At 39.0% G+C, this 27315-nt stretch overlaps 2 protein-coding genes and 1 long non-coding RNA gene across 3 annotated transcripts; all 3 read right to left on the bottom strand.

Moving 5' to 3' along the window:
• Positions 1–544: 544 nt before the first annotated feature.
• Positions 545–4655, bottom strand: LOC124144928 (ceramide-1-phosphate transfer protein-like). Its single transcript, XM_046514556.2, has 2 exons — positions 4453–4655; positions 545–2461 (listed from the first exon to the last, which is right to left on the bottom strand). Exons 1-2 carry the CDS (start codon positions 4581–4583, stop codon positions 1948–1950), a joined length of 645 nt encoding a protein of 214 aa, XP_046370512.2. The 5' UTR covers positions 4584–4655; the 3' UTR covers positions 545–1947.
• Positions 4656–5961: 1306 nt separating this feature from the next.
• Positions 5962–12102, bottom strand: LOC124144927 (ceramide-1-phosphate transfer protein-like). The gene is made up of 2 exons (XM_046514555.2): positions 11903–12102; positions 5962–9408 (listed from the first exon to the last, which is right to left on the bottom strand). The coding sequence occupies exons 1-2, from the start codon at positions 12031–12033 to the stop codon at positions 8895–8897; spliced, it is 645 nt and encodes a 214-aa protein (XP_046370511.2). The 5' UTR covers positions 12034–12102; the 3' UTR covers positions 5962–8894.
• A 5449-nt stretch (positions 12103–17551) lies between these two features.
• LOC124144948 lies at positions 17552–19596 on the bottom strand. Its single transcript, XR_006862496.2, has 3 exons — positions 19558–19596; positions 18508–18639; positions 17552–18140 (listed from the first exon to the last, which is right to left on the bottom strand). It is a non-coding gene; the product is annotated as an uncharacterized LOC124144948 (long non-coding RNA).
• Positions 19597–27315: the final 7719 nt, after the last annotated feature.

Below are 27315 nucleotides of genomic sequence, written 5' to 3'. Positions count from 1 at the left end.
TTCTGTTTTTAGGGGTCAGAGGTGTTCAATCGACAAATCGTTGGGCGAACCGCTATTTTAATAAAGCTGATGATATTGTGTTGAGATGGTGTGGATTGATGTGTTCTTGCTGCGATCAGCATGAGTTGGACATTTTACGAGCGCTTCAAGAAATTCTTATTTCAAAATCAGCAGTCGCTTGTCTTTCGGGTGTACAAGATGAAGTGAGTGAGTATGGTTTTACGCCGCTTTAAGCAATATTCCAACAATATCACGGCGGGGGACACCAGAAATGGGCTTCACACATTGTACCCATGTCGGGAATCGAACCTGGGTCTTCGACGTGACGAGCGAACGCTATAACCACTAGGCCACCCGATCGCCCCTGTACAACAGTGCGACAATGCTTGTATTCGGTAGACTGAAACACAACTGAGGTTACGGAATGATGTTACTGAACCCCCATCTCATACTGTGTCTCGAATGTTTAAATAACTTGAAACAGATGAATTAAAAAATAAAACAAGTGAAATAAAACATAATGAAAAGTGGAAAATCACAATCGTAAAGAATAAACACATGAAAATAAACTCATTTATTCCGGAAAAGAAAATACATAATTGAATGAGACAACAAATGATAATGAAAAAGATAGCAGATTGATAGCACTGGGTCATTCGTGACCCCTCGCTCCATTCCGGCACTTTGGCGAACACACGTGCACTTTGACGAACATGCTCGCACTTTTGTGAACGTACGGACACCTTGACGAACACACGTGCACTATTAGAGAACACACGTGCACTATTAGAGAACACACGGGCACCTTGGCGAACACACGAGCACTTTGGCGAACACACGTGGACTTTGGCGAACACATAAATCTTAGAAATCAGTCATGACGTTTTACGGAAACTGTCGAGAGTAGACCAAGGTTATAATGCACTGGAGCCAGAACATTCGTAACCAATCGCACCTTTCTGTAACCTGCAAAACGACTCGCCCTCCTGTTAATCAATATCATGTGCACAACGATAAACCAGTAGTACTGCGTGTATGACCATCAGTCTTTGGTAAATATTCGTAAAACCAACTTTGTTTATAGGTATAATAATCGTATAAAGATATACAACAGTGCGAACAGATTTTTGTTTGAGACAGGATATTTATGAGGCAGCATTTCAAACATACGTTTTTCACTGAAATGACATATTCTGAAGGGCTAAAGGAGCCAAACGTCTCAGTTGAAATTGTTTTCAATGGTAAATACTTTAAGTTAGCGATATTATATCCAAAGAATGACCTGTACTGACTCTTAGTCAGTACTCAGAGAATAATTCAACACGTTTTTATTTTTTTCAAATTATAATTTGATGTAAAAAATTTAATTTTTTTTAAAACAAATAGTTTCGCATAATACACAATTACAGATGCTTATCTAAAATCTTTGAAAATCATTAAATTGGTTTCGGCTTTTTTTCGGCACAAAAACTTAATGTAATTTTATGTAAACATAAATTGTTTCAATGAACTTGAAACAATTTATGTTCACACAAAATTAACCAACCACAGATTACTTTTAACAAACTGTTGTAGGAATGAGTGAGAATTAATTAGACATAATCAAAGTAAACAACAGCTCTTTCAATTACTGTGATTTTTTTAAAAAAACCACGGTATACTTATTTTTGCCACGTTTAAAGGGTAGCTGTGAACTGATTTTGACTTAATTACGGATTCTTCATTAGGTCAGGTATATACCAAGTTTGTTGATGAATACAGACTAATAACGTGAAGGCAAAACCATTTTTCTCTTTCTTGACCTTCAACTTTGACCTTGTAATGGTATGTTATGGAGGGTATTCATGGTAGAATATCTCATATGCTAATAATCTTAGTGTTAAACATAAATAATTTACGGCGACGGTCCAATTCACGCTCACTGATAAAAACGCTTCCATGTTGAGATTATGGAAGATCCAGGATATCATTGTCTTCGTACACCTTCTGAGTGATGTCATAAAGAGGCTGACCGGAAGTAACCACTTCCCCGAGCGTGCGCATAACGGATTCATAGTCTTGTTTACACATGACATCAATCAGGTTCTTTTTCGAGGGTAGCATGTACATCGCCATGCCAGCCATTTTTCGGAGGATCCATATATTGAAACGGGCCAAAGTCTGATTATAAATTTCCGAAGCAATCACAGAAGACTTCTCGTTCTCGTCCCCTGTCCTGAGGCGAGACATGAAAGCGAGAATAAATTCCAAAGCTCGATGTAACCTCAGCAACGTCCTTGACCCTGACTTCAGATTGCCCTTAATGACCTTTGTAAGGTCATGGTCGACCTCGTATTGGATCATTGACTGAACTGAGACGTAATGCACTTCGTCAGCCGTCAGGTGCTCGTTTAGCATTCGGATTTTGTCCTCCAAGTCCCTCGCAACAAAACCAAACAAGGCCCCGGTGAGCTTGAAAAATCTGTTAAAATGATATACGTAAAGAAATAAATCTCAATTTAATAATAACTGGTAAGGTTTTCATTTGACATGAAGCCCGTTCCATTTTCCTACTCATATATATACATACATGTACTAAAACATAATAAAACGGCGCAGTGAGTAATAACCTTGTCATATGACCTTGACCTAAATAATCGAGTTTGAGTCAGACAGACCAACGGATGATACTACCAGCCTGGTTCCCTGGGTATGTTGCGCTGGCGCTGAGTGTACCGCCAGTACCCAGGGATACCCAGGGAACCAGGCTGATGATACTACATGATCAACGAACTTCCTCTGCCTTGAGGATACACCCTGATCCATTTAGTCGCTTCTTACGACAAACGTGACAGTCTGAGAACCTATTCTAGAATCCAGAACCCGGATCCACACAGGGTCATGACCTCTTACCTTCAATACAATCTGGAGGCATCGCAACTGTTGCGTCCCTTTGGCGCCCTAGATAGTAATGATCGTGGGTTAGAATCACTGTTCGACCCGATTATATTTTTTGGCTTGTCAACGTGCTCGTGAGGTTCACCACAGTGACATGGATAAAATGTGTGAAGCCCATTTCTGGTGTCCCCCGCCGTGATATTGCTGGAATATTGCTAAAAGCGGCGTAAACCCAAACTCACTCACTTAATTGTAGACGCTAACAAGCATGCGATAGGAAAAATGAGGATTAACACATCAATGACATTACTCATGGATATCGATATGGTCAAAGATCATCTCTTCCTGTAGTGAAATTGTTCCTTTCCATTATCTCCAGGGAAATAATTCCCATGGAACAGTTCGAACTGAGATTAGTTTTCTAGGATCGAGGATTTTTGTCTCCTACATTTCTCTGAAATGTGAAAATGTTCCCCAACCCTGATACAGAAATATTACCACCTGGACCCTAAATATGCTTGTTGATTTCTTCGAATCATTGAAAATGTGTTCCACATGCAAATGCTCAATTTCACTGGGCGAGAGATACATTTACACTGGTAATATTTGTTTGTTTGTTGTTTAACGCCGCGCTCAGCAATATTCCAGCTATATGACGGCGGTCTGTACATAATCTAGTCTCGACCAGATAATCAAGTGATTGACATCTTGAGCATCGATCCACGCAGTTGGGATACGATGACATGCATCAACGGAGTCAGCGAACCTGACCACCCGATCCCGTTAGTCGTCTCTGACGACAAGCATAGTCGCCTTTTACGGCAAGCACGGGTTGCTGAAGACCTTTTCACGGGTCTTCACGGGTCAAAATTCGTTCTGGATGGAACTGAACATCGTTAATATTATCTCCAATAGAACAACATACTCATACATTTAAATGTCTAAACTGTGTCTAAACCTCTCTGAACGTCACCAAGGACATGTGGTTCGTTCACATTTGTAGCCAGTTACATATAGGCAGGATCTGACGCCAGGCACTCGTTGTCTTGGCCGGACATCACATGAATTCCTTCCTCGTTGGATCAGCCCTGAATCATGACAGTGAATCATCCCCAGTGTTAACCATCTCACGCACAAGATAAACATATCACACTGACATATTATACTACGCCATTCTACATGTATTCGTACATCAAATACTCTTTCGCGACACTAGTGAGTGAGTGAATTGGTTTAACGCAGCTTTCAACAGTATTTGTTTCAACAGTTTCAGAACGGCGCTAAGTCGTAGACGCATGTCCCAAAGTAGCTGACATCATCGGGATTATTGTCGGGGTAAAACTGAGAGTGAATGAGTTGGGTTTTACACCGCTTTCAGCAATATGTCAGCAACAAACGGGCTTCACAAACTGGATCCATGTGTGGTAATCGAACCCGGGTCTACGACATGACGGGCGAACGCTTTAACCACCAGGCTACCCTACCGCTCCTTGTGAATACGAGATTCGAACCAGATTTAGTGTGAACGAAACACCTATAAACTGTACACAACATTCGGCAGATTTGTTTATTTACCTGCACAGTTCGGTGAACGCCGTCAGGTACTCCCTCAACATCAGCGTGTCGTCGCTCTGTCGACATTGTTGAAAAGCTTCTAAAACAACCACCAGGTCAAAATCCTTCTTCTTTGTGTCAAACGTTGCCATGCTCGCGATCACCGCGTCAGTGAATGGAGAAACTAATTGTGTCCGTATTGTACTTGAATAGATCCCTTTGACTTCCTGTCGTCATTGTGAGTAAAGGGAGGTAACTGCAATCGTGGATTGTACATACTGACCCAAAGACCGATTCACAGTTTGTTGGTGCGCCTCCTCAGTCTAAGACCAGTCTATACTTGGATACATCCAAATTGTGGTAACATTTCACACTAAACACTCACCCTGTGACATTTAAACCTCGGCGTATTTGTTTTACGTGAGGTTTAAAGCCATACTATGAAAAAATTGCATATTGTTGAAGATCGACTCCGCGGTCTAGTGGAACGCCTGCCTGGAAAGCGAAACGTCGTTGGTTCGATCCTCGGCCGCGTCATACCTACAGACGTTAACAGATGGCACTTGCTCGGCATTAAGGCGTAAAAACAAAAACCGGTTGATCTAGGGTCAGGATACTGTGTCTGAGTGGGGTATCCATGTTAAACTGCAGCATGATAACTCCGTGGGCTAGCACTATAAACTCGGCATTAGTCTGGACACACACACACACACACACACACACACACACACACACACACACACACACACTCACTCACTCACTCACTCACTCACTCACTCACTCACTCACTCACTCACACACACACACACTCACTCACACACACACACGTGCATGCACGTCACTATATAAGTGCTATATTCCTATATATGAACGCATAAATTTGCATTAATATCTTACAACAGATACAACAGTTGATTATCTTAATGAAATATGAAAAAGAGACCAGAGATCGTCTTCATTTCGGAATCAGTAATCTAGACTTGCCAATTATTATAGACTTGCATGGACTGTTTAGGATATACAAGTATTTGTTTCAGGGTCTGTAGGACTGACAATAAATAGATGTATGTTTGTTATACGTTTGTTTGTTATATGCAAGTTATTGCTGTTTAAAGCATGCATAGTCAATAAATACAGAATCACAATGACAAACATTAATTAAGAATATAAAAACAAAGTTTATTCATAAACTGGTCGAGTATAGTGAAATAACACACTGGTCTCATATGCAGAAAGACGAAATAGATTGTGACAAATCGTGTCTTTTGGGATAAACTGAACTGATATAATTAATGTAAGACCTGGAGAGCAGTGAGTAAGTGAGTTTACCGCCGCTTCATTATTACCGTAGTATCACGGCGTGTTTACAAATATATTGGGTGATTGGTTGGTTTGTTGTTTAACGCCGCGCTCAGCAATATTCCAGCTATATGACGGCGGTCTGTAAATAATCGAGTCTGGACCAGACGACCCAGTGATTAATATCATGAGCACCGATCCACGCAATTGGGATCGATGATATGAATCAACCAAGTCAGCGAGCCTGACCACCCGATCCCGTTAGTCGCCTTTTACGACAAGCATAGTCGCCTTTTACGGCAAGCATGGGTTGCTGAAGACCTAGTCCACCCCGGATCTTCACGGGTCTACAAATATAGGAAGTTATTACACGTTTAAAGTTAAAATATACTGATGGAAACGAATAAGAAAATTAAAGAAAACAATAGGACAATGGACTTTATTGTCAGTGCATTTCACATAGCACGCATAAAATTCAACACATATCAGAATCAAATGTTGAGATGTGTTTGTGTGCATTGCTTCAAACGCGTATTTGTTAGGCAAGGCTTGGAACCCATAATAGCATATCGTTTTACTGTGTCTTAAACTTAGTGTTCCCTTATTCAAATCCATCGGTATATCTGAAAGGAGGGGACGGCTCTGAGATTAAAACCTACGATCAGCATATCCTGGCTGTCAAGGGACACAACTCTGCACGCAAACGTCAGCTACTCAGACCACAGGGCTAAAAAGCCCCTGCAGACATCACTGGGGGTCACGTGGTGACCAATCAGTCAAAGGCTTGTTCGTTTATCAAGTATAATCATACATTATATACATGTAAAACAATAATCAGAGCACAATACAATCTGGTATATATACACACACATTTTAAGAAAAACGTCAACATTCTTCTATTTGAGTATATGGAGGGATGGGAGGTATGTGACAGCAGCATAAGGGCTTCAACAGCGGGTCTGTCGCAGATAGCACTTAAAGGGAGGCTCCGATGTCTGGTGTACATGTGCTGACAAGTTCAAGACGTAATTAATACCACATGCAAATTGAGACACTTTCTTTGGGTACTTCGGGTAATAATTAACTGTTAAATGGTATCATTAACTTGAGCTTGCAGAGTGAGTGAGTTGGGTTTAACGCCGATTTTAACAGTATTCCAGTTATATCGCGGCGTGTCAGATTAATGTGGGAGGAAAGCCCGAAGTGATGCAGGTCTCACACGATGACCACTCTTGTGAACCCCAACAGCACAAATATAGTGCTGACAAACCTAGAAACATAATCGGGACGAACCGGGATTCGAACCCACGATCATAGGTTTCTGGCCTGCCCAGGGGACGCAACTCTGCACAGCGACTTGCGGTGTTTGAGACGACTGGGCCACCCGTGCCCAAGTTGGCAGACAAACAATGTTTAAGGGACTGGGAGTGGCAAATAGCCCGAGCCCTGCATCCCTGTTAAAGTTTTAATGAAGCCGTCGTTCCTGTCGGTCCACACCGTAAGTGACAGAGGCAGGGCGTGTGTGTGTGTGTGTGTGTGTGTGTGTGTGTGTGTGTGTGTGAGAGAGAGAGAGGGGGGTATGGGATATTCTCAGTCGTATATCACATAAAATAACTAAAGTACCTGACAAAAGAAAGTATACACCTTAAACATACATTTGACAAAACAAATCACTGGGCCGTAGAAACACTGCAGGCCTAAGTAAGGCCCAAAACACAAATATGATACCCGTATCAAATTCATCACCATCGCATAAACATTTTTTTGTTTCATTTATAGCTACCATCAAACATGGGTGTAACTTTCTTTTGCCTGGCAGTTCTTATCACAGTTCTCAGACACTGGGAACACAGTGTTCTGTTGAGCATAAGTCACACTACAGTACCTATCGTATGCCATTTACAGCATAAATAACACAAGAAAACACACAAATCATACAGTTAACACCACTCTATCGTGACCAGTCGTGACTACTCGTGTCATTCCAATATAACCTTGTGGCTCCTCGTGACCACTCATGCTATTCCGATATCACCTAATTTTCCAAGCAATCTCATTCAAATCAGATCTGAGGACATCCTATAACAGGTCACGCCAGAACTACCTTTCGCGAACTTTGACCCACCAATGAAATTACTAACAAGAAGTCAACATTAGCTAATCAGAAAGCAGCTTTCTCGTGCATTTCGGTACTAGTTTCAAACTGGCTACTACGCTTCGAAACAAACTACTTTAACAAATTCTCGATTAAAAATTTGAAAACTGAACAAAAGAACATTCTCGAAATGGCTTATCGATGGCCTAGATTGTTTCATCTGGCGACCTCCATTCCAGACTACGCTTTGAAATGTATTTTGACACTTCTCGATTCAAAATTTGTAAACTGAACAAAAGACAATTCTGGAAAAGATGGCCGAGATTGTTTGGCAGGACTTCCCATATTCTATGGAAGGTCTCGTCCGTTTCAAATGTGAATCTCATTGAAACGAGCGACAGACGATGATTTTGACGGAATCTGACGTACAGCCGGTAACTGTCGCTCGGAAAGCCCCGAGTTAACCTCGAGGCTGCATGTCTAGGAAACACATTCCGACTTTCACTTTCCCGATCTGGTAAGCGACGCTCTGACTGGTGGGATACAAGGTCTTTGAGGCGTGACCCGTAATGGGATGTCCTCATATCTTTGTTTTGCGGTAGCGACAATAAGGATCTGATTTAATGAGATTGAGTTTCTGGATCTGGAAAAGATCGTGTAAATTGTTGTACAGATACTGGTATGTTGAAAAAGCAACTGTGCCAGTTTAAGTATTCTTCCCTTCATGACAAGCTAAATGTCTACGAGAAGAAAACGAGACCCCATGCGACCTATCCAAGAGTGACACGAGTGGTCACGAATGGTGACGAATGGCCAAGGAGTTCCGGAACAGAACGAGTGTTGACAATGGACCCAATCGGCAAACTTCGCCTTTTCCCGTTGGTTTGTGAGTGAGTGGGCCAATATTTACCGTCGCATCGACGGTATTTCAACCTAATTCAGTCGCAGCTTACAAATATTTCCCCAAATAAATGTGACAAAGGTCAGTGAATAATTTTAAGTTTAAAAACAAAGAATTACCGGCGACGTCCAATTCACGATCACTGATTACAACTCTCCCATGTAGAGACTATGGCAGGTCCAGGAGATCTTTGTCTTCGTACACCCTCTGCGTGATGTCATAAAGAGGCTGACCGGAAGTAACCACTTCCCCGAGCGTGCGCATAACGGATTCATAGTCTTGTTTGCACATGACATCAATCAGGTTCTTTTTCGAGGGTAGCATGTACATCGCCACTCCAGCCATTTTCTGAACGATCCACGGATGGAATCGGGCCAAGGTCTGATTATAAACCTCCGAAGCGATCACAGAAGACTTCTCGTTCTCGTCCCCTAACCTGAGACGAGACATGAAAGCGAGAATAAATTCCAAAGCTCGATGTAACCTCAGCAACGTCCTTGACCCTGACTTCAGATTGCCCTTTTTGACCTTCGTAAGGTCATGGTCAACCTCGTATTGGATCATTGACTGCACTGAGACGTAATGTACTTCGTCAGCCGTCAGGTGCTCGTTTAGCATTCGGATTTTGTCCTCCAAGTCCATCGCAACAAAACCAAACAAGGTCCCGGTGAGCTTGAAAAATCTGAAAAAAAATAAAGAGAGAATTAAAACATATGAAAATCATTATTTTATGGTGAGCGAGTATGGTTTTACGCCGCTTTTAGCAATATTCCAGCAATATCACGACTGAGGACACCAGAAATGGGCCTCACATATTGTACCAATGTGCGGGAGGGGGGGTTGGGGGGTTGGAACTTAGTCTTTTGGCGTGACATGCGAACGCTTTAACTATCGTAACCCAGCCACCCAGTTCGAGATGCACGCACTGCTCAATATGACCGCTTGCAGTCACCCTTCTCCCGAGCATTGCCATTGTAACCACCTCATCAAAACCCAATGAAATTACAGGCAGTAAAATGGGTATTCCTTGAAAAGCTCCCTTTGTAATTTGTGTCATTAGAGAAAGTAATGTATTCCTTATCGCCGTAATGACTTGTTTTCATTTTATATGTATGAGCACACATGCACTCATGCAGCTATCTTCGTTATTTAATACCCGCGTTAGTTTCGTGATTCTGTACCAAGTTGGGAGTACTACAGCCCCCCTTTAAGGCTTACAAAGACACACGATCATTCCTATATATCTATACTGAACAAAAAGTCAGGGATTGTGGGGTTTTTTTTAGGAATGCTATTGTTTTATGGGGGTTTTATGGGGGTTTAGCGTCGCGTCCAAGATTATTGCACTTACATAGCGACGTGCATGCACGTGTATGTGTGTGTGTGTCTGCTTGTACTAGTCCGGACTGATGCCGATTTATATTGCAAGCTCACTGAGATACCATGCCGTAGGTAAACATGAATACCCCACTCAGACACAGTATACTGACTCCGAGCCGACCAGTCCTTGTTTAGCCCCTTAATGCCGAGCCCCAGACAGGGTAACAAAAAGTACCATCTTTAAACGTCTCTTGGTATGACGCGGCTGGGGATCGAACCCCGGACATTCCGCTCTCCGGGCGGACGCTCTACCATTAGACCAAGGAGGCGGTCTATAGCAGTAAAGACTGAGCACACAATTTCATAACAATATCCTCCAAACTATTTATGATGCCTGACTGTATATGTTCATTATATATCCAAGACCAGCTGCATGTTTATTTGTTTGTTTAACATATCATTCCAGTTAAATGGCGGTGTTTTGTAAAGAATCGTGTTTGGACCAGACAGTTCAGAGATTAACACCATGAACATCGATCCACGCAATTGGTATACGATGACATGCATCAACAAATCAGCGAGCCTGATCCCGTTAGTCGCCTCTTACGTCAAGCATGGGTTGCAGAAGGCCTCTTCTGTCCCGGATCTTCATGTGTTAATCAGATCAGTGAAAGAGGAGCATTCCACGCCCAGCGTTTACCGACTAACATTTTATTATCTCGTCCCGATATGTAATACTTGTGTATATCCTTGTATACCGGCAGTTTCAGTCGGACAAATGCACGTATTTACAAAATGTTTATCTTGAGTTGACAGATTAATACTTAATTATGTATATCACAACATATCAGAAATGTCCTTTCAAACTATAATCACATTTCTACTTGTCTACGATACTATACGCAACAATTGCTATGTGTGCATCCTGTTGTGACAGGTCAATGAAGGGCGTGCGTCCTCGCACAACACATATTGTGCAGCACGTGACGTGGACTCCATACAGATTTACAGATTCATCCGACAGGCTGGTATACACACGTTCAGAACTTATGGTGATACTGAATTCAGACCTGAACAAGGGTTAGTGGCTACATCGACGACAATTCAGTGAGCATAATTTGGACATGGAAATAAACAACGGGGTGGAAGCGAAGGGGGGAGATCGCATGTGCTGCTTCGCGCCGCGTCAGCAATTCTGAGGATTGCCATCCATTTCCACTGTACACGAAAGGTGGTCTTTTTTTAGGGTCTGAGTTATTTTTCTTCTTCATAATAGAGGACTGAGGGGTTTTTTTTATCAAGCAGAAGAAGGCTGAGTTGAGTTTATTACGCAAGGTTATGAGCTGTGTTTTTCAACAACAAAAAAACAGCGCCCGCTCCAGGAAATCAAATGGTCTGCCCGCCTCCCCCTCCCCCTAGAACTGTCTTACGTACAATGATAATAAGCACTAGAACAGGACACGAAAGTATATTCATGATATGGGCTTTCCTGCGAACCGACGCCCCAATCGAGCATACGCCAATATGTACCCTCAGCGCTGTGGGCTGTTATAAACACAGGTTGCCTGACCCCTTCCACAAGCAATAAAAACCGATCACGTATCTCGAGAAGCAATCTCAATAAAATCAGACCTTAGTTCTCGCTACCGCTAAACAAAGTGAGAACTAAGATCTGATTTTAATGAGATTGCTTGTGAAGTAAACATGGGATGAATGTAAACAAGTCGGTTTGAAACTTAACACAGTAATGCACGAGTCGATCTGGTGTTATACAACGTCTGTATTTTAGTGTTACAGTCGTCAAGCGAGGTCACTTTTAGGGACTGAACCATGACTCGGCAGATTTGTTCATTTACCTGCACAGTTCGGTGAACGCCGTCAGGTACTCCCTCAACATCAGCGTGTCGTCGCTCTGTCGACATTGTTGAAAAGCTTCTAAAACAACCACCAGATCAAAATCCTTCTTCTCCGTGGCAAACGTTGCCATGATTGCGAACAACGCATCAGTGAATGGATAACCAGCTGTGCCTGTATAGAGCTGGAATATGTCACGGCGAATACTTGCGTAAATTAAGGCGTGAAGGGAGATAACTGCAATAGTAGATTGTCCATGCTGGCGAAAACACCGTATCACGTGTTTTGCTTATATACATGGCGTGTTTCGAGTGATCTGTTGTGTTTTGACAGATAGAAACTGGTGATCTCATCGCGGTAAATTATCGGACACAGATCCAATATAGATTACACAATTGTAAGGGACTGGTAATTTATAATGTGTACAATTTATTACCCTATCAAATGTTTGTCAATTTCTTCGGACGTTATTTATTTATTTATTTATTTGAAAGGATCCCGAACAAGGTCGCGAAAAGAAAAATACATTCTTTGGTACAAACTTCAACCTTCAATGGCCTCTGTCGTAATTTAAGACCCTAGTTTGAGGTTTGTGCGTCTCATTGTCATCTGGACAAAAAAAATCTGTAAAACCTTGGAATTTAACACACACAAAAGTTTAATACAGAAATAGCGATCAGTTTTCAGGGTGATATGTCACATGTCATTTATTACCCTCCCTGATGTCGTCTGACACACCCATCCCTGTCATACATGACCAGTCCTTTACGCGTAGGTTTGGTTGTATTTCGCACCATGTTGTTGAGGTGAGTTGAAACGGTTGGTTGGTTGGTTTGTTGTTTAACGCCGCACTCAGCAATATTCCAGCTATATGGCGGCGGTCTGTAAATAATCGAGTCTGGACCAGACAATCCAGTGATTGATATCATGAGCATCGATCCACGCAATTGGGATCGATGACATTCATTAACCAAGTCAGCGAGCCTGACCACCCGATCCCGTTAGTCGCCTTTTACGACAAGCATGGGTTGCTGAAGACCTATTCTACCCCGGAATCTTCACGGGTCGAGATGAAACGGAGTTTAGCGTCGCGTTCAAGATTATTACACCCATGCAGCGACGTGAATGCACGTGTGTGGTCTAGCTCACTGAGAAACCATTCCGCAGTTTAATGTGGATATCCCACTCAGACACACCGTGCTAACTCCGAGCTGATCAGTCCTTGTTTTATCCCGTTAATGCCGAGCGCCAGGCAGGGTAACAAATACAGTAAACTACGGATATAACGAACTCAATGGGACCACTATTTTAAATTCGTTTTAACCGTAGTTCGTTATAAGTATATATACAACATATGTGCAGCAAATGGACGCTAGCGGAACCCCTAAAGAGTTCGTTATATATCCATCAGTTCGTTATAAGGGTTTTCGTTATAAACGTATTTTACTTACAATCTTTGGTATGACGCAACCACAGTCACTGACAAATAACCGATCATATTATTCCGAAATATGTAAACTTTTACGACTGTCAACAGCGGTGACAACTAAGCGTGCTAGTGTACGGTCGGCAGCGAGCATTGAACTCTGGGTGGGAGAGTGTGACATGGCAATACTCATGAACTAGTTCTGCTTTCGAAATGCGCGACCTAACTCTGTAGACGGGACCAAGTATTCTAGCACGTTTGGTTGTCGCCGCTCTTGACAGTCGTAAAAGTTTACATATTTCGGAATAATATGATCGGTTATTTGACATTCAGGGTTATTGGTTCCTGACTGACAACTGACAACCATAGGGCCGTTCGTAAAGGTATGTGTTCTTTTCTTCGCCTTTAAAATAATTTTGACAACCAGTGCGGTACTACTGTTCAGACGTGTATTTATATTATAGTCTCAGTGGACAGTGTTTTATGATTACCGAGGATGTGGTACATGTTTCTGTGATGTTAGATTATTTATGAAGATGTAACTACAAATATGTAGGCCACATTACCCAACTTACCATGGTATTCTGGTATCTGACAGCATGATCAGTGTCGTGGAAGCCGTGCCTTTGACAGTTTGAATAGGCATGAACTTATTCGGCAAGATTTGGAGGATGAAATTTGGAAAATCTATGCTTTGAATATATTTTTAAACGTGAAATTTATTTTTGGATATTCTATTAATTCAATTTTTTAGTAATTATATTACTTAATAAACCAGTCATATGTTTGAAACTTAAATTTATAAATGCATTACATTTGGTCATATTTTCTCTGTCACAAGCCTTTAATAAAGTAAATAATTTTCCATTATGAAATTTGTTAGTTTTGATATGAAACTTATTTTTTAAATATTTTTTGTATGGAGGTGGGTTTTATACAATGTAGTAAGCATGTGCATAAATTAGTTTCTATATTAAATGTGAGATGTATTATTTCTTGCACTTTTGTAGGCTTGCACTAAAGTTTTACTCTCATCAACATGCCAGAAAGATTTTCTTAGCTCTGCCAGGAAATATATTGATCCAAAAAATAATTATCCTAATTAAATAAATGTCCTCTGAACATGCTCCAAAAAAAGAATATATGCGGAAGTTCTATTATGATCATAAATTTGTTTATAGTGTCACAAATCACTCAATAGTTAATCAATATAACCATGAAACCAAATCAATACATTATACTGATGACTGTAAATTGGTATTTGAAATAAACATATCAAACCCTAATCTGTAAAACACACATATCCCTTAATTTCAAATTCCATTCGAATATACATTATCATGGTCATAATGAAAGTATGTCAGTCAATTCTTTTTTTATATATTTTACTTGCATAATTCAATGAAAGACCTCTTAGTCTCAGGCGTTTCAGGTTTGTGCAAAAAGTAACTGCTGTTAGTAAATTCACAGTGATATACATGTACTTATTTCTCAAATTATGTAAATATTATTTGTTAAGCTCAGTGACCAATAAAACTGGTGTTGGACAATGGTAATTTTACACTGTGCATGTACCATGTTGTTGCTCTGTTAACCATGTGCAGAACATGAATGGGTTATTTCTTGGTTATGGAGGCGTGTCCAGTGCACAGGGTGTTTTCTGATGGTCACGGAAATCATTTACAGAACCATTACTTCAGATGGGACTTTAATATGTTTACAACTGTATACACAACAAGAGTTGTTCTTTCATAGGCAATGTATTGCTTGACCACAAAAATATTCAAAGAAATCTGAAGATCTGCTTCTGTCCAAGATGTTTTCTCCCCTTAAACATGGAAAGCTGGTCCAACTGCAAAAGATAGATAACTCTTATGAGAACACATACTTCTAAAAAACCAACAATTTCTTACAATGCCTATATCAAGATATAATAAATAAATTGAGCATATGCATTGTATCTTCAACTGAATATGCTAAACCAATGCTAAATGGGGTTGTAATGATCAAGTCTATACACATCATCCAGAATACATTTAAGTTAGGTAATTTTTCAGAGATCTTAAAAACGATCATTGCAAGGATTTAATCATCATTATTTACGAATTAGATTAAAAGTTTGTTTGTGAAAAAATCTGGTTTTTCAGTGCACATAACATTATCATCATGATATTGGCACAATTTTTTTTTTATTAACACCAGAGATCTATTTTATGGTCTTTGTTAACACAGGCACCCCTAAAAGTCTCTTCGGACGACATTATTACTCAGATATATAACAAGTATTGACAAAAAATCACAACAATTTACATTGCCAACATGCACATAATAGGTCTTCTTATGACTAAAGTTTGTGTCATCTCCCCTGGACCCATAAATATAATTCTGTGACGTTCCTTGTCAGAGCTGAACATTTAATATTGGAAAAAGGCTCAGGATAGATGTAATGGAAATTTGCAATAACATTGTATGATGCATAAACTGAAACCAGTTACTGCAGTAGGCCTGTATCTATTTAATAGATAACTGGTTTTTGGTTTGTTTTGACAACCATTCACAAAAAATGCATTGCAACTTTGAAGGGAAACTATTTATCATCCATTATGAGGCAAGATTTTTAAAAAAAATGTTTACAAACTTAAAAAAAATATGAAAGGTTTAATATACAATTAATTATTTTAAAAAGTGGGTTGTTTAATTGAGTGGACCAGATATATGTAAAATGTTTACAAAAAGCTCAGTTACTGTCACTATCAATGTGTATAAATTATTTAAGAAACTTTAATAAAAACTTGTTGAAAATTAATAAAAAATGTTTGAAATTGTAAATTTTTGTCTGGAAACTTAGACCTCCTGACCTGACGTTTTGGGCAAATCATCTGTTACTACCACCCCCTAAAACTTTGTCATTACTGACTGGAAATAATCGCATGCAGATCAACCCCATAACCGGTGTTCAGTGTTCGGAATGTTAACATACCTTATATCATGTGGTAAAAATCCAATTTCACAACAAAATACAGTATGTAGGCCAAATGCAATGAGTTGTTTATACCAGTGGACCAGTTAGAGATGAACCAGAGCTCAAATTTCACATGAAAATATGCCCTGAAATCTTTGATTAAATTCTTTGCTTTATGAATGTAATGCTGTGACTCTAAAGGAAGATGGAAACAGATGTAAATGTACCAAAGGAATGACCTTAGAATCCCACAATCAAGAAATGGGTAAATCATAATAATAATCATTCAGTGTTGTTTCGTTCAGCAATCATCTGGAACAGTTTCAGATTAAGATGGTTTTGCATCTTCAATAAGTTCAGATTTATGAAATCTGCAATCATTTTTTTATATGATTGAGTGCGTAGGGTTTTACGCCGCTTTTAGCAATACTCCAGCAATATAACAGCGGGGGACACCACAAATGGGCTTTACACATTGTACCCCTGTGGGGAATCGAATTTGGGTCTTCAGCGTGACGATCAAACGCTTTAACCACCCTATTTTATCTGAACACTTGAAATAAAGTTTAGAAAAATATAATATGATTTACTTTCATCAATTTATTTTATTATGTATTTAAAGATCTATCATGCAAAACAAACAAATCTGACATGTAAAATAAATCTCCAGTACCATAAATGTCTATTTGCGAGACACTTATGAAAATATATGTAACTTGTAAGGTTATTAAATTACATTAGTGATATTGAAACATGTCCACAATATTTCAAGAAGTATTCAAACCAAATAGTAATAAAAACATCATGGAACGTGATAGAAAACTATAAACTGTTTTGGCTGTTATTGAATTATTAACATGGTATAAAAACTATGCATATATCATGAGTATAAGTTGCTTCTTCTATAGGCATCCCTCCAGATTGAATGACAAAAATATATATTTAAATGGTATGATATTTTTTTAATGTTTTGTACTGCGTGACTAATAAAAGACACTCTTTCATTTCAGAATCTGTCTACACCTCCTAAACAAGAGGTTCACATTTGGATTTGCAGAAATAGTTGAAGAATCAGAGTTATTCAATCTTGTGTTGTCAAGGTGATTCGTGAACAATTTCCATCTGATGTATGTACTGTTTTTCTCTATGCTCACTAGGGGCGGTCGGGTAGCCTAGTGGTTAAAGCGTTCGCTCGTCACGCTGAAGACCCGGGTTCGATTCCCGATATGGGTACAATGTGTGAAGCCCATTTCTGGTGTCCCCCGCCGTGATATTGCTGGAATATTGCTAAAAGCGGCGTTAAACCATACTCACTCACTCACTATGCTCACTAAAATAAACGTTTTTCATTGAAATCTTGTTTTATGGTCTCTGACAACAATCAGCCTTTGCTGTTTCTTTTTATAAGTTTCTGTAATACAGGATGGCTGATTCTGTCTGAGGTAGTTTGGTACAAGGGCAAAGGCCGGGGAAAAAGACTGAAGAAAATAGCTTAAGCACTGGCTAAATGCTTAGTGGCAACTTGTCAGTGCACTGGTTGACTATTTCAAAAGCACAGTTCTCTTGTTGTCTGAAGCACTGTAACTCACAAGACACACTAATATTTTATGACTTGTAGCTCTGCATGAGAATAAACACAATTTGCACACAATAAAAATGGATCTCAACACCAGGAATTTCTTCTGACACCTTTTGTAAACACCTGGTATCATCACCATTTGATAGCGATTCATTAACACATGCTCATGATTTCTTCAGAATCGTACAATCAACTGTTTTTTTACAGAGATTTCTGATGAATATGGAAGGGGTTTTGTCGCTCTCATTTTCTTCCATAATATCTTTGAGGGACCTGAAAAATAAAACAATTTATTAAGATAAATTTGTCAAAAAAATATGTACACTGACAAAGTGATTGTAAAAGTAGGTGGTAATAGTCATCAGCTATGTAAGGCATGTCATGCTTACGTTCGCCCTCACTGGGTGCCTAAATACAAATGTCATCAGTTAACTGTGTACAAATTGTATCAGATCTATACTTTTACCATACTTTACACTATACTTTCATATGTCATTCACACTACACTTTAACATCAAAAGACAATCTTGCTACAATATAGAATATAATAGATATACAAAATAGTTCAATACAGAAATTATTTGCATGTAGTATTTACATTGTGTGATTATTTATAAATAGTAAAAATATTATTTTGTACCTCATACTGTGAAGCACGGTTTGCCATGCTTCTGGTGTACACTGGACAGCGACTGTACAACATGATGGACTGAGGCTCTTCTAGGGACCTGTGCTTTCTGGGCATCAGTGTATGGTTTGACTTGGCTCAAAACTACATATTTTAAAGATACAACATAGAAACATTAACACTTTTGTCATCTATATTTCACTATCACAGAATAAAAATGATAACTTGATTCATTTCATGTATCAATGAACAGTAAAAATTGTACATGTGTGTAAATTACATCAAACATGAAATATGAGGCCCATGTTTTTTTATATAGAGACTTGATATTTTGTCAGCTACAAACCAGCAACACCTGATATATTTTTAAATAAAACGTATAAGGCCTAAAAAAAACAAATAAAACAACATGTTGCAACAATGTATTTTTGTGGGTTTTTACTTCAACAGTCTGAATGATAATGATTATACCTGATTATTTAAAGATCACGACCTCCAGGCACCCCACCCCCCAATCTCACATACACCCAGAATATATTAATGAGTTTATATAATTTGTTTTACTGTCTTATTATGAAGTCTATTAATAGTGATTGAGTGAGTGAAGTTTTACGCCGATTTTAGCAATATTCCAGCAATATCACGGCGGGGGACACCACAAATGGGCTTCACACATTGTACCCATGTCGGGAATCGAACCCGGGTCTTCGGCGTGACGAGCTAACGCTTTAACCACTAGGCTACCCGACCGCCCCAAGTTTATTAATAATATTTATTAATTCGAGACATGAATGGCTGTAAAACTAAACATACAAGGGCATTGCGTAGTTAACACAACTTACCCAACCGACACGAATTAGCTGCATACTGCAATGATCAGCTGATGACGGAGTATCGACATGACCATGCAGGAAGTGAACATGGGAACGAGACAACATCGCGGATATTCATGATTATCAAGTGAAACTATGAACAAATATCACCTTACTCCTGCTAAATCACATTTCTTAAATACTACTATGGTTAGATTTTATCTGTTTAATAACTATACAGCGAACTAACCTGAGCTACTTCTACTTTTCGGCGTTTGTTTACAAAAACAGCCCAGTCAGGGTCTTGATGAGAGTGCTGTCCCTTTAGCCCGTTTCCATATAAGGATCGGACACCATCCGCTTCCGACCAGCAGGTATAATCTCTCGCGGAACACGGAACAGCAAGAGTTAATATGCGCAACACAAACGAACGAATAAGTGAAATTCATACAACGGACCCTTCCAACCATCATCGCGAATCTTACAGTATGTTATCCATACATTGTTGTCTTCTCAGTCGCGATTTTTTTAAAAGACATAATTAATTTAGAGTAATTGTGCTCAGCGTTGTGTTTTGAACAGCGCGGCACTTAACAAAAGAATAGGCTGCGCATCTGAGAAGACAGAACCACACACCTGTACCTACACCACGTGAAACGAGTCTCATAAAGTCTTTTGACGTCATTCCTTTATGAATTGGCACCAATGACGTCATATTGCAAGAGGCATAAGCCATGGCGTATTTATTATGGAAATAGAACTCTCGGTAAATGTGAAAAATATGAACCATTTTAATTAATAAAATAAATTAGATACTTGTGATATTGTTTTGCCGCTGAAACTAATAGGAAAATACTTTTCGTGATGAAAAAGTACAAGAAAGATTTCACAAATGTTATATTTGGGATACTACTTTCTTAGTAAAGTACAGATTCTCGTACTTTTGGGGGTTGAGTCCCGTCCGGGATTCGAACCCACACCAGAGTGAGGCACCTAATCGTCAGCAACACAAAGTCAGCGATTTTTATTATTATTATTATCATTATTGTCATTATTAGTTGTCGAATGAAAAACGTTCCACGCATGTCCAGTTCGTTGTATATGGTCGAAACGAGAGGATTTGTAGGCCACCATTTTTTTTACAGAACGCTGTCTGCAGATCAGTATATATTCTTACAACACAGGAGGGTTCAAGGGGGGTAAACCCTCATTTTCAAATATAATTGCAAGCTCAATCTGTTCCTAGAAAAATATATTTTGTAAGACGAACAACACAGCGGGGTTCAATGGGGTACCCCCCCCCCCCCCCCCCCCTACGCACACACACACACAAACACACAACACAGCGGGGCTCACTGGGGTACCACACACACTCACACACACACACACACACCCCTATCCCCCTTACCAATTCTAAAAGTATAATACGGGGGGGGGGGGGGGTCGCATTCATGAACGCATATTGATATTCATACAATGATAATTGTACACCTTTTGACTCCGAAGTATAGTATTCTTTGTTTGTATGTTAATCCAAAAATCAGTAACATTCAAAATAAGTTTAATTGCTGTACTCGTCCATATACAGTTTATACCTTCCCACATACACATTGTGCAAATCATCCACTATCTTATTATGACATGATTGTACACTCCTATGTATTTTACTACTGAATATCGGAATCTTTCTCTGTAATGTATAAAAAAAAGAAAAAAGCATAACACAAGCATCCAAAGATTTTATAGAGACTATACGAATCTTTACGAATTAATACAATATAACCCCATACAGAAGTGGCATAACATTTTTAAGAGGTGTTAATTAGAGAATAATTTGATTTCCTATATTTCTTGAAGATTTACTTTATTATTACATATACCACTGTGTCCAGAAGTGGCCAAGTTTGCTACTTTTAAGAGAAAAGTTTCAATATTTTTTACGCATATCACATCCTCTATATCTCCAGGGATCGCATGTCAGGGTACATGTAAACCGAAATGCGAGCGCTGGAGATATCGAATGGACACATATCACCACCTCGTGCATTTTTAACAAGTTTTCCAGAATATCTTGTAACAGCTTTATAGTTAAACTATAATGGGCTTCACACATTGTACCCATGTCGGGATTCGAACCCGGGTCTTCAGCGTGACGAGCGAACGCTTTAACCACTAGGCTACCCGACCGCCCCTCTATTTCATGAGAGGGCACGGATAGCCCTGTCGTCTAAAACGCAAAGTAGCGTCCCTTTGGGACGCCAGCGTTGCAGGACTCAGACGTTTACCACTTTGGTGAAACCCACGAGTATGGAGCTGACAAACCAAGAAACATAGTCGGGGCGAACCGAGATTTGAACCCACGATCATAGGCTTCTGGCGCGCCCAATGGACACAACTCTGCACAGCGAATTGCGGCGCCTAAGATTTGTTTGTTTGTTTGTTTTTTATTTAACTCCGCACTCGGCAATATTCCATTTTTATGACCGCGGTCTGTAAGTAATCGAGCCTGGACCAGACAATCCAGTGATTGAAATCATGAGCATCGATCCACGCTATTGGGATTGATGACATGCATCAACCAAGTCTGCGAGCCTGACCACCCGATCCCGTTAGTCGCCTCTTACGACAAGCATACGGGTTGTACCCCCACCCCCCTCCCCTCATTATCCTCTGAACCATTGGATACTTGAACTGGAATATAGTGATGAACCCAGTAATTTGGTCTCTTTAAAATTGGATCACAATTATATACATTCTTAGGGACCGACCATATGAATTTCATTGATGGGTATCTTTGATATCTTATCTTGAAAATCAATAAATTTGCTCTTTTCGGCATAAATTAATAACATTTCAAACATGATAGGGGTCATGTGGTTGCAAGTTCATTTCCTACCCTAGTCTTCATCGAACCAATATATTTTTACACAATATTATTCAGCCACAGATTACTTTTCACAAACTGTTGCAGGAATGAGTGATGGTTAAAAAGACATAATCAAATTTAACAACAGTTCTTTTAATAATTATTATCCATTACATAAAAAAAACCTCGGTTTTCTCTCCTTTGACCCTCAGCTAATACGTTTTTGCTCGTGTGGTACTTTATACATATTGTTCATAATTCTTTGATAATGTTTTTCCTAATCATCATTATGATTAAAATGCATTAAAATGTTAAGGCGCTTGGCAACTCATGTTCGACCATCCACCGTATTACATCTCCATTCTATTATGATGAATACCGCTAAAAAAAATACCATTTATTATTACAAAATCATTTGCGAAATTTGGAATCCAAGCCATATAACGGAGAGGGGCGTCAACATCGGCTCTATATGGTGTACCCATGTGGTGAATTGGTGTGACGAGTCAACGCTTTAACCTCGCTAGACAAACCCCATCGCCAATGTCTTTGTCGGATAAAATTATTTATATAAACAAATGTCAAATCAGATTAGAAGTGTTGTATATTTCATGCAGGTGTTCACCAGAATAGTCACGTGATGTCATGGTTACGAGTTTAGCCAATCGGGAAACACTTCCGTTGCACGTGTTTTTTCTGCGCGTGAGCTAGATCGAAGCAGACGACGCTTACTTTTTCAAATGCACCGGTGCATGTTAAATTAATTTCAACAAGCTGTTTAGAATTAATTTAAAATTGAGATTACAATGGGCTTAGACCCCTATTTCTCATGTTTATAATAATTATTATTCACGAACTACTTTGAACGCTGCGTTTAAAACTTTGGCATGTCATGTGCATTATGAAGACTTTCACGAAGAAACATTTTTCAGCTTGATTTCCTGCCCTGCCGGATGTTTTCACTCTGGAGAGGACGTTGGAACAAAACGACAAGGTAAGTGCAGCAATATGTAATTAAACAATCTGTTGGTCGAACATATTATTATGTAAACGAATAATCGCTGTGGCTGCAAGGATTCGCAGATTATGTGATTTTATATTCGATACAAAACAGCACCAGGGCACCAGGCCGGTAAGAGCGTTTCTCTGTCACTGTGTGTGTGCGTGCGGGCGTGCGCCCGTTCGTCCGTCCGTGCGTGTGGAGGGGGGTAGGGGAGATTGTCCCATGTCGTCCATGAATGAAGCATGTTATTTAATGTTAGAATATGGCATGTACATAAAACATATTGATTCTAAATTCTGTTTATGTTCTTACACCTATGTCGTTGGTGTTTTCAACTTGACCAATTACACAATTATAATTATATTTCAACCGCATTACTATGGAAAGACCAAGGATGGGTTTCCCACATCTTACCCAATTTGGGTACAAGACTCGGATTTTCGTCAGAGGAGCGAACGTTTTAACAATGTTTCTCCATACAACACCAGTGATGTAAACAAGAGAAAACAGTTTCGTTGCCGTCATAATAGCTTCCTCGACACAATTATGCAGCGTTGATATATATATTTTTAGATAATGAATGAATGAATGAGTTTTAGCAATATTCCAGCAATATCACGGCGGGGGACACCAGAAATGGGCTTCACACATTGTACCCAGTTCGGGATTTGAACCCGCGCACACTATACACACACCGAATTTTTTTTTTAATAATGTTTTCACAAGTAGAATTTTGTCCAACGCCTCCACACATTGGCCAACAACATATGCACACATACAGAGTATTTGCTGCGAAATGACCGTTTTAACCATTCATTGCAACTCTATCTTGTCCAGCTCCGCTATGAAAGGTGTAGTAACACCAATACTTGCTGGGTTTTTTTAAACCTGCCAACTGTTGGTGTAGTATCAATAAAACTTGAAACGAGTTTTGGTCCGTCAATTCAGCAGTCTTACTCCGACGGGGGTAGTTGTTTGGTCTGCTGTAAGCAACCGGAAACTTGGTACCAGTGTCTAAATAGGGTGGGGTGAGGTTAGGTGTCACTTTTTCCATCGGAATTTTTATCAACAAATCTTCACAAAGTGAGACTTTGCTAAACCCCTGCACCCATTGACCGACATCTACATGCATACACAGATTTTTTTTAAAATAGATTCAATATTTGTGGGAATTGGTTTGTTTTGAATTTTGTTTTGTCAAAGATTAATCTAAAATATTTGCTGTATATTATAATGAAATTTGAAATTGCCGAGAATACTGTCGATGCATTAAATGGCTTGAAGAGTAAAGCTAGATTGTTTTTTTTATGTTTTGATGTATAGAGCTCGAACGGAAGTTTGTTACTGATCGTGATATAAAGATCAGTTGTCAAGGTCATCGGTTGTTTTGCAGTTTGTACATTGATCACTGTGGTGTTAAGTTGCAGAGTTTAGATCTGCAATGGATCTGTGAATTCTTGAACTTATTTGGTCTAAATGGGTCTAGTAAGAAAGAAATGTGCCATTTACTAATACTTTCAGTGTGAAGGGATTAATGTCCATATTGATTTACAATTTGGAATATAAATTTTGAAATTTTGAAATCAGATGCTAGTTTATATTAATGTTTTGATCCCCTTGCTAAGTTTAAGAGTTTTAGAGTTGGCAGGGGTAGATAATAGGTCAGACAATATAAGTAATGTGTTGAGGAGGTTCTAGTTCTTGCCCTGTAGGGATTACTTAAGAATGGACTTTTAGTTTGTGTGAGTTCATTGAAGAATGAACCTTCACATCGTGTGGTCCAAACTTTTGGTTTGACTGGCGCCAGCAATGGTGGCTGCATGGGGTGTATTCCCGTGTTGTTTCAGGTGAAACAATTAACGAATCATAAGTTCGACTTTTAATGTTTTGGATCCAGCTCAGTTGCGTGAAACTCTATCATGATCAGTTCGTGTCGTATGTTTTAGCTTCAGTTGTGACATCCCACTTCCTACAATAACGTCTTTTAATGTATTAGTACCTATACCCATTCCTATTAAATGAGTTGAGATCCAACTAGGTCTCTTAGACGATGCAGATGGTCTTTTAATGTGTCAGTTTCAGTTGAGGCGCACCATGTTTTATTAAGATAAGTGTATCTTTTTCTAGCTCCACCCAAGACGCATAACTTCTGTAATAATGAGCTAGATTTTTTTGGCGAAACGACCGCAGCCCTAAAATTATCGTAAAGTTATCGTAAGGAAATCGTAGGCTATCGTTGCCTATATTCGAAACTATCGTAGCCCTAAGATATCGTAAGATTGTCACAAATCTGAGATAGCCCCATACCTGTCGTAAATTTATGTTATCTTCATCCAAGATGGCGGCATACTTTGCCACAGATATTTTTCAAACAAATAATCTGCTTTACGTTCAAAGATTGACATTTCATTTTGTGAAACTGTGTGATTCAAATTGACACTTCGAAAAAACACGAAGAACGCATCGAAGATATCACGTTAGAAATGTTATTAATCGCGACAGCGATCCTCATAAATATGGAGTCGATAGCTTACAATACATTTCTATCCATGCTGAAGAAGTGTGAAACAACATGCTTTTCGATAATTTGGGAAGGATTAAAATGGAAGGTGTCGGCAGGCTCTAAGTTATGACCGTGACCTTACTGATATGTCAAGGGCAGCTAATCTAACTGATTAAGAAGGAAATACATGTGATCAAATATGCGTATAGTATATTTGTGTAAAGAGTATATTTAATGTTTTTCTAGCAAAAGTAATTGTGTTTGGTTTCGTTTTCAAAACAACACCTAGGTTATCTATATTACTGAAAGACAAATATTTGTGATACAAGTGATTACATATTTTCTATTGAATAATCGCATTCTTTAAGAACGGGTGATTAACGACATAGATGTACTCCATTATATATTGCAATTTATAGATATTTTGAGAGCACATATTTTCGTATCGTATTATCGATAATGGCGATTTGAAAAATCAAGTAAAAAATGGGTTCCCATGCTCATTTCGGTTTAAAATGTCGTAAAGAAGTAACATATTTTGAACATTGTCCAAATTCACTTTCCAATATATTTTCGCAGAAAATGTTTATTGAATGAAATTTACTGATCAATATAAAATAGACATTTTCACCACAATAATCTTTGAATTTTGCATTCAATGGACCGATTTTAAAATAAAAATTGATGGGTTTTTTAAAATTTATGTGTACATTTACCCGTTTTATATTCACAAAATATAGACACATGAGACCATTCAAACAATAATATAATTGTAAAGGATAGGGTAACCGGACAAGTTCTATTAATTGACCCACAGCAATGCTTTCAGACAAGACAAGCGTCATCGAACTACGTTCTGGGTTAGATGTTACACATTGTCAATGTAGATATTATATGTCACTCAAAAGGTTGCGTGTTAAACAGTGTGACCTGACAGTGTGATTATGCATTCCGTGTCACTTCTCGATGTTGTTATTGTCTGGGACATACCCGTGACATCACTGGAAAACAGCCCGCTTTTTCAATCTCTAACACAAATGAGTTCTCTGATAGGGATCGTAACTTTATACGATCTGCGACATATTTAAGATAGTTTCGAAAATGTATTTGATCTTAAACTTGAGACATCATATATTTGAACGTAAGTTGTTAAGATTAATCTATCTAAGATCGCTTCGAAAATCTAGACCCTGGTCTCTAATGTTTCAGCATTCAAAGACATTCGTGATGGTTTATTTCCAGTACAGTTTTGGTGAATGAAAGTAATGGAATTATTTGTAATATATTCTTGGTGTTGAACTTCGAAAATATAACTAACACAATCTACAAAATTAATGGTTTTCAGTTATTATGTCTTATATTTTCTTTTGGCCTCGCTCAATTACAGCTTGGAGGGAACATACACAATTTGAAAAAAATGTGAAAAAGAACTGTGAAATGCACTGTGAAAAAAACAAAATGAAAACTATTTAAAACGTCAAAACGAAATCACAGTTAGTCTACACTGAAATCATTTTGTCATTCGGAAATCGATTATGAATTTACCTACATATTAATTTTCGTGTAGATCTTATGTTATATATACTGTTTATGTTATAAATCGAACCATGCGAGATTCTAATACATGCGGCTAAAA

Source organism: Haliotis rufescens, unplaced genomic scaffold (assembly GCF_023055435.1).
Source record: "Haliotis rufescens isolate VD_foot unplaced genomic scaffold, xgHalRufe1.0.p SCAF_55, whole genome shotgun sequence".
Taxonomy (NCBI): domain Eukaryota; kingdom Metazoa; phylum Mollusca; class Gastropoda; order Lepetellida; family Haliotidae; genus Haliotis; species Haliotis rufescens.
This window is presented reverse-complemented; position numbering and strand designations above follow the sequence as displayed.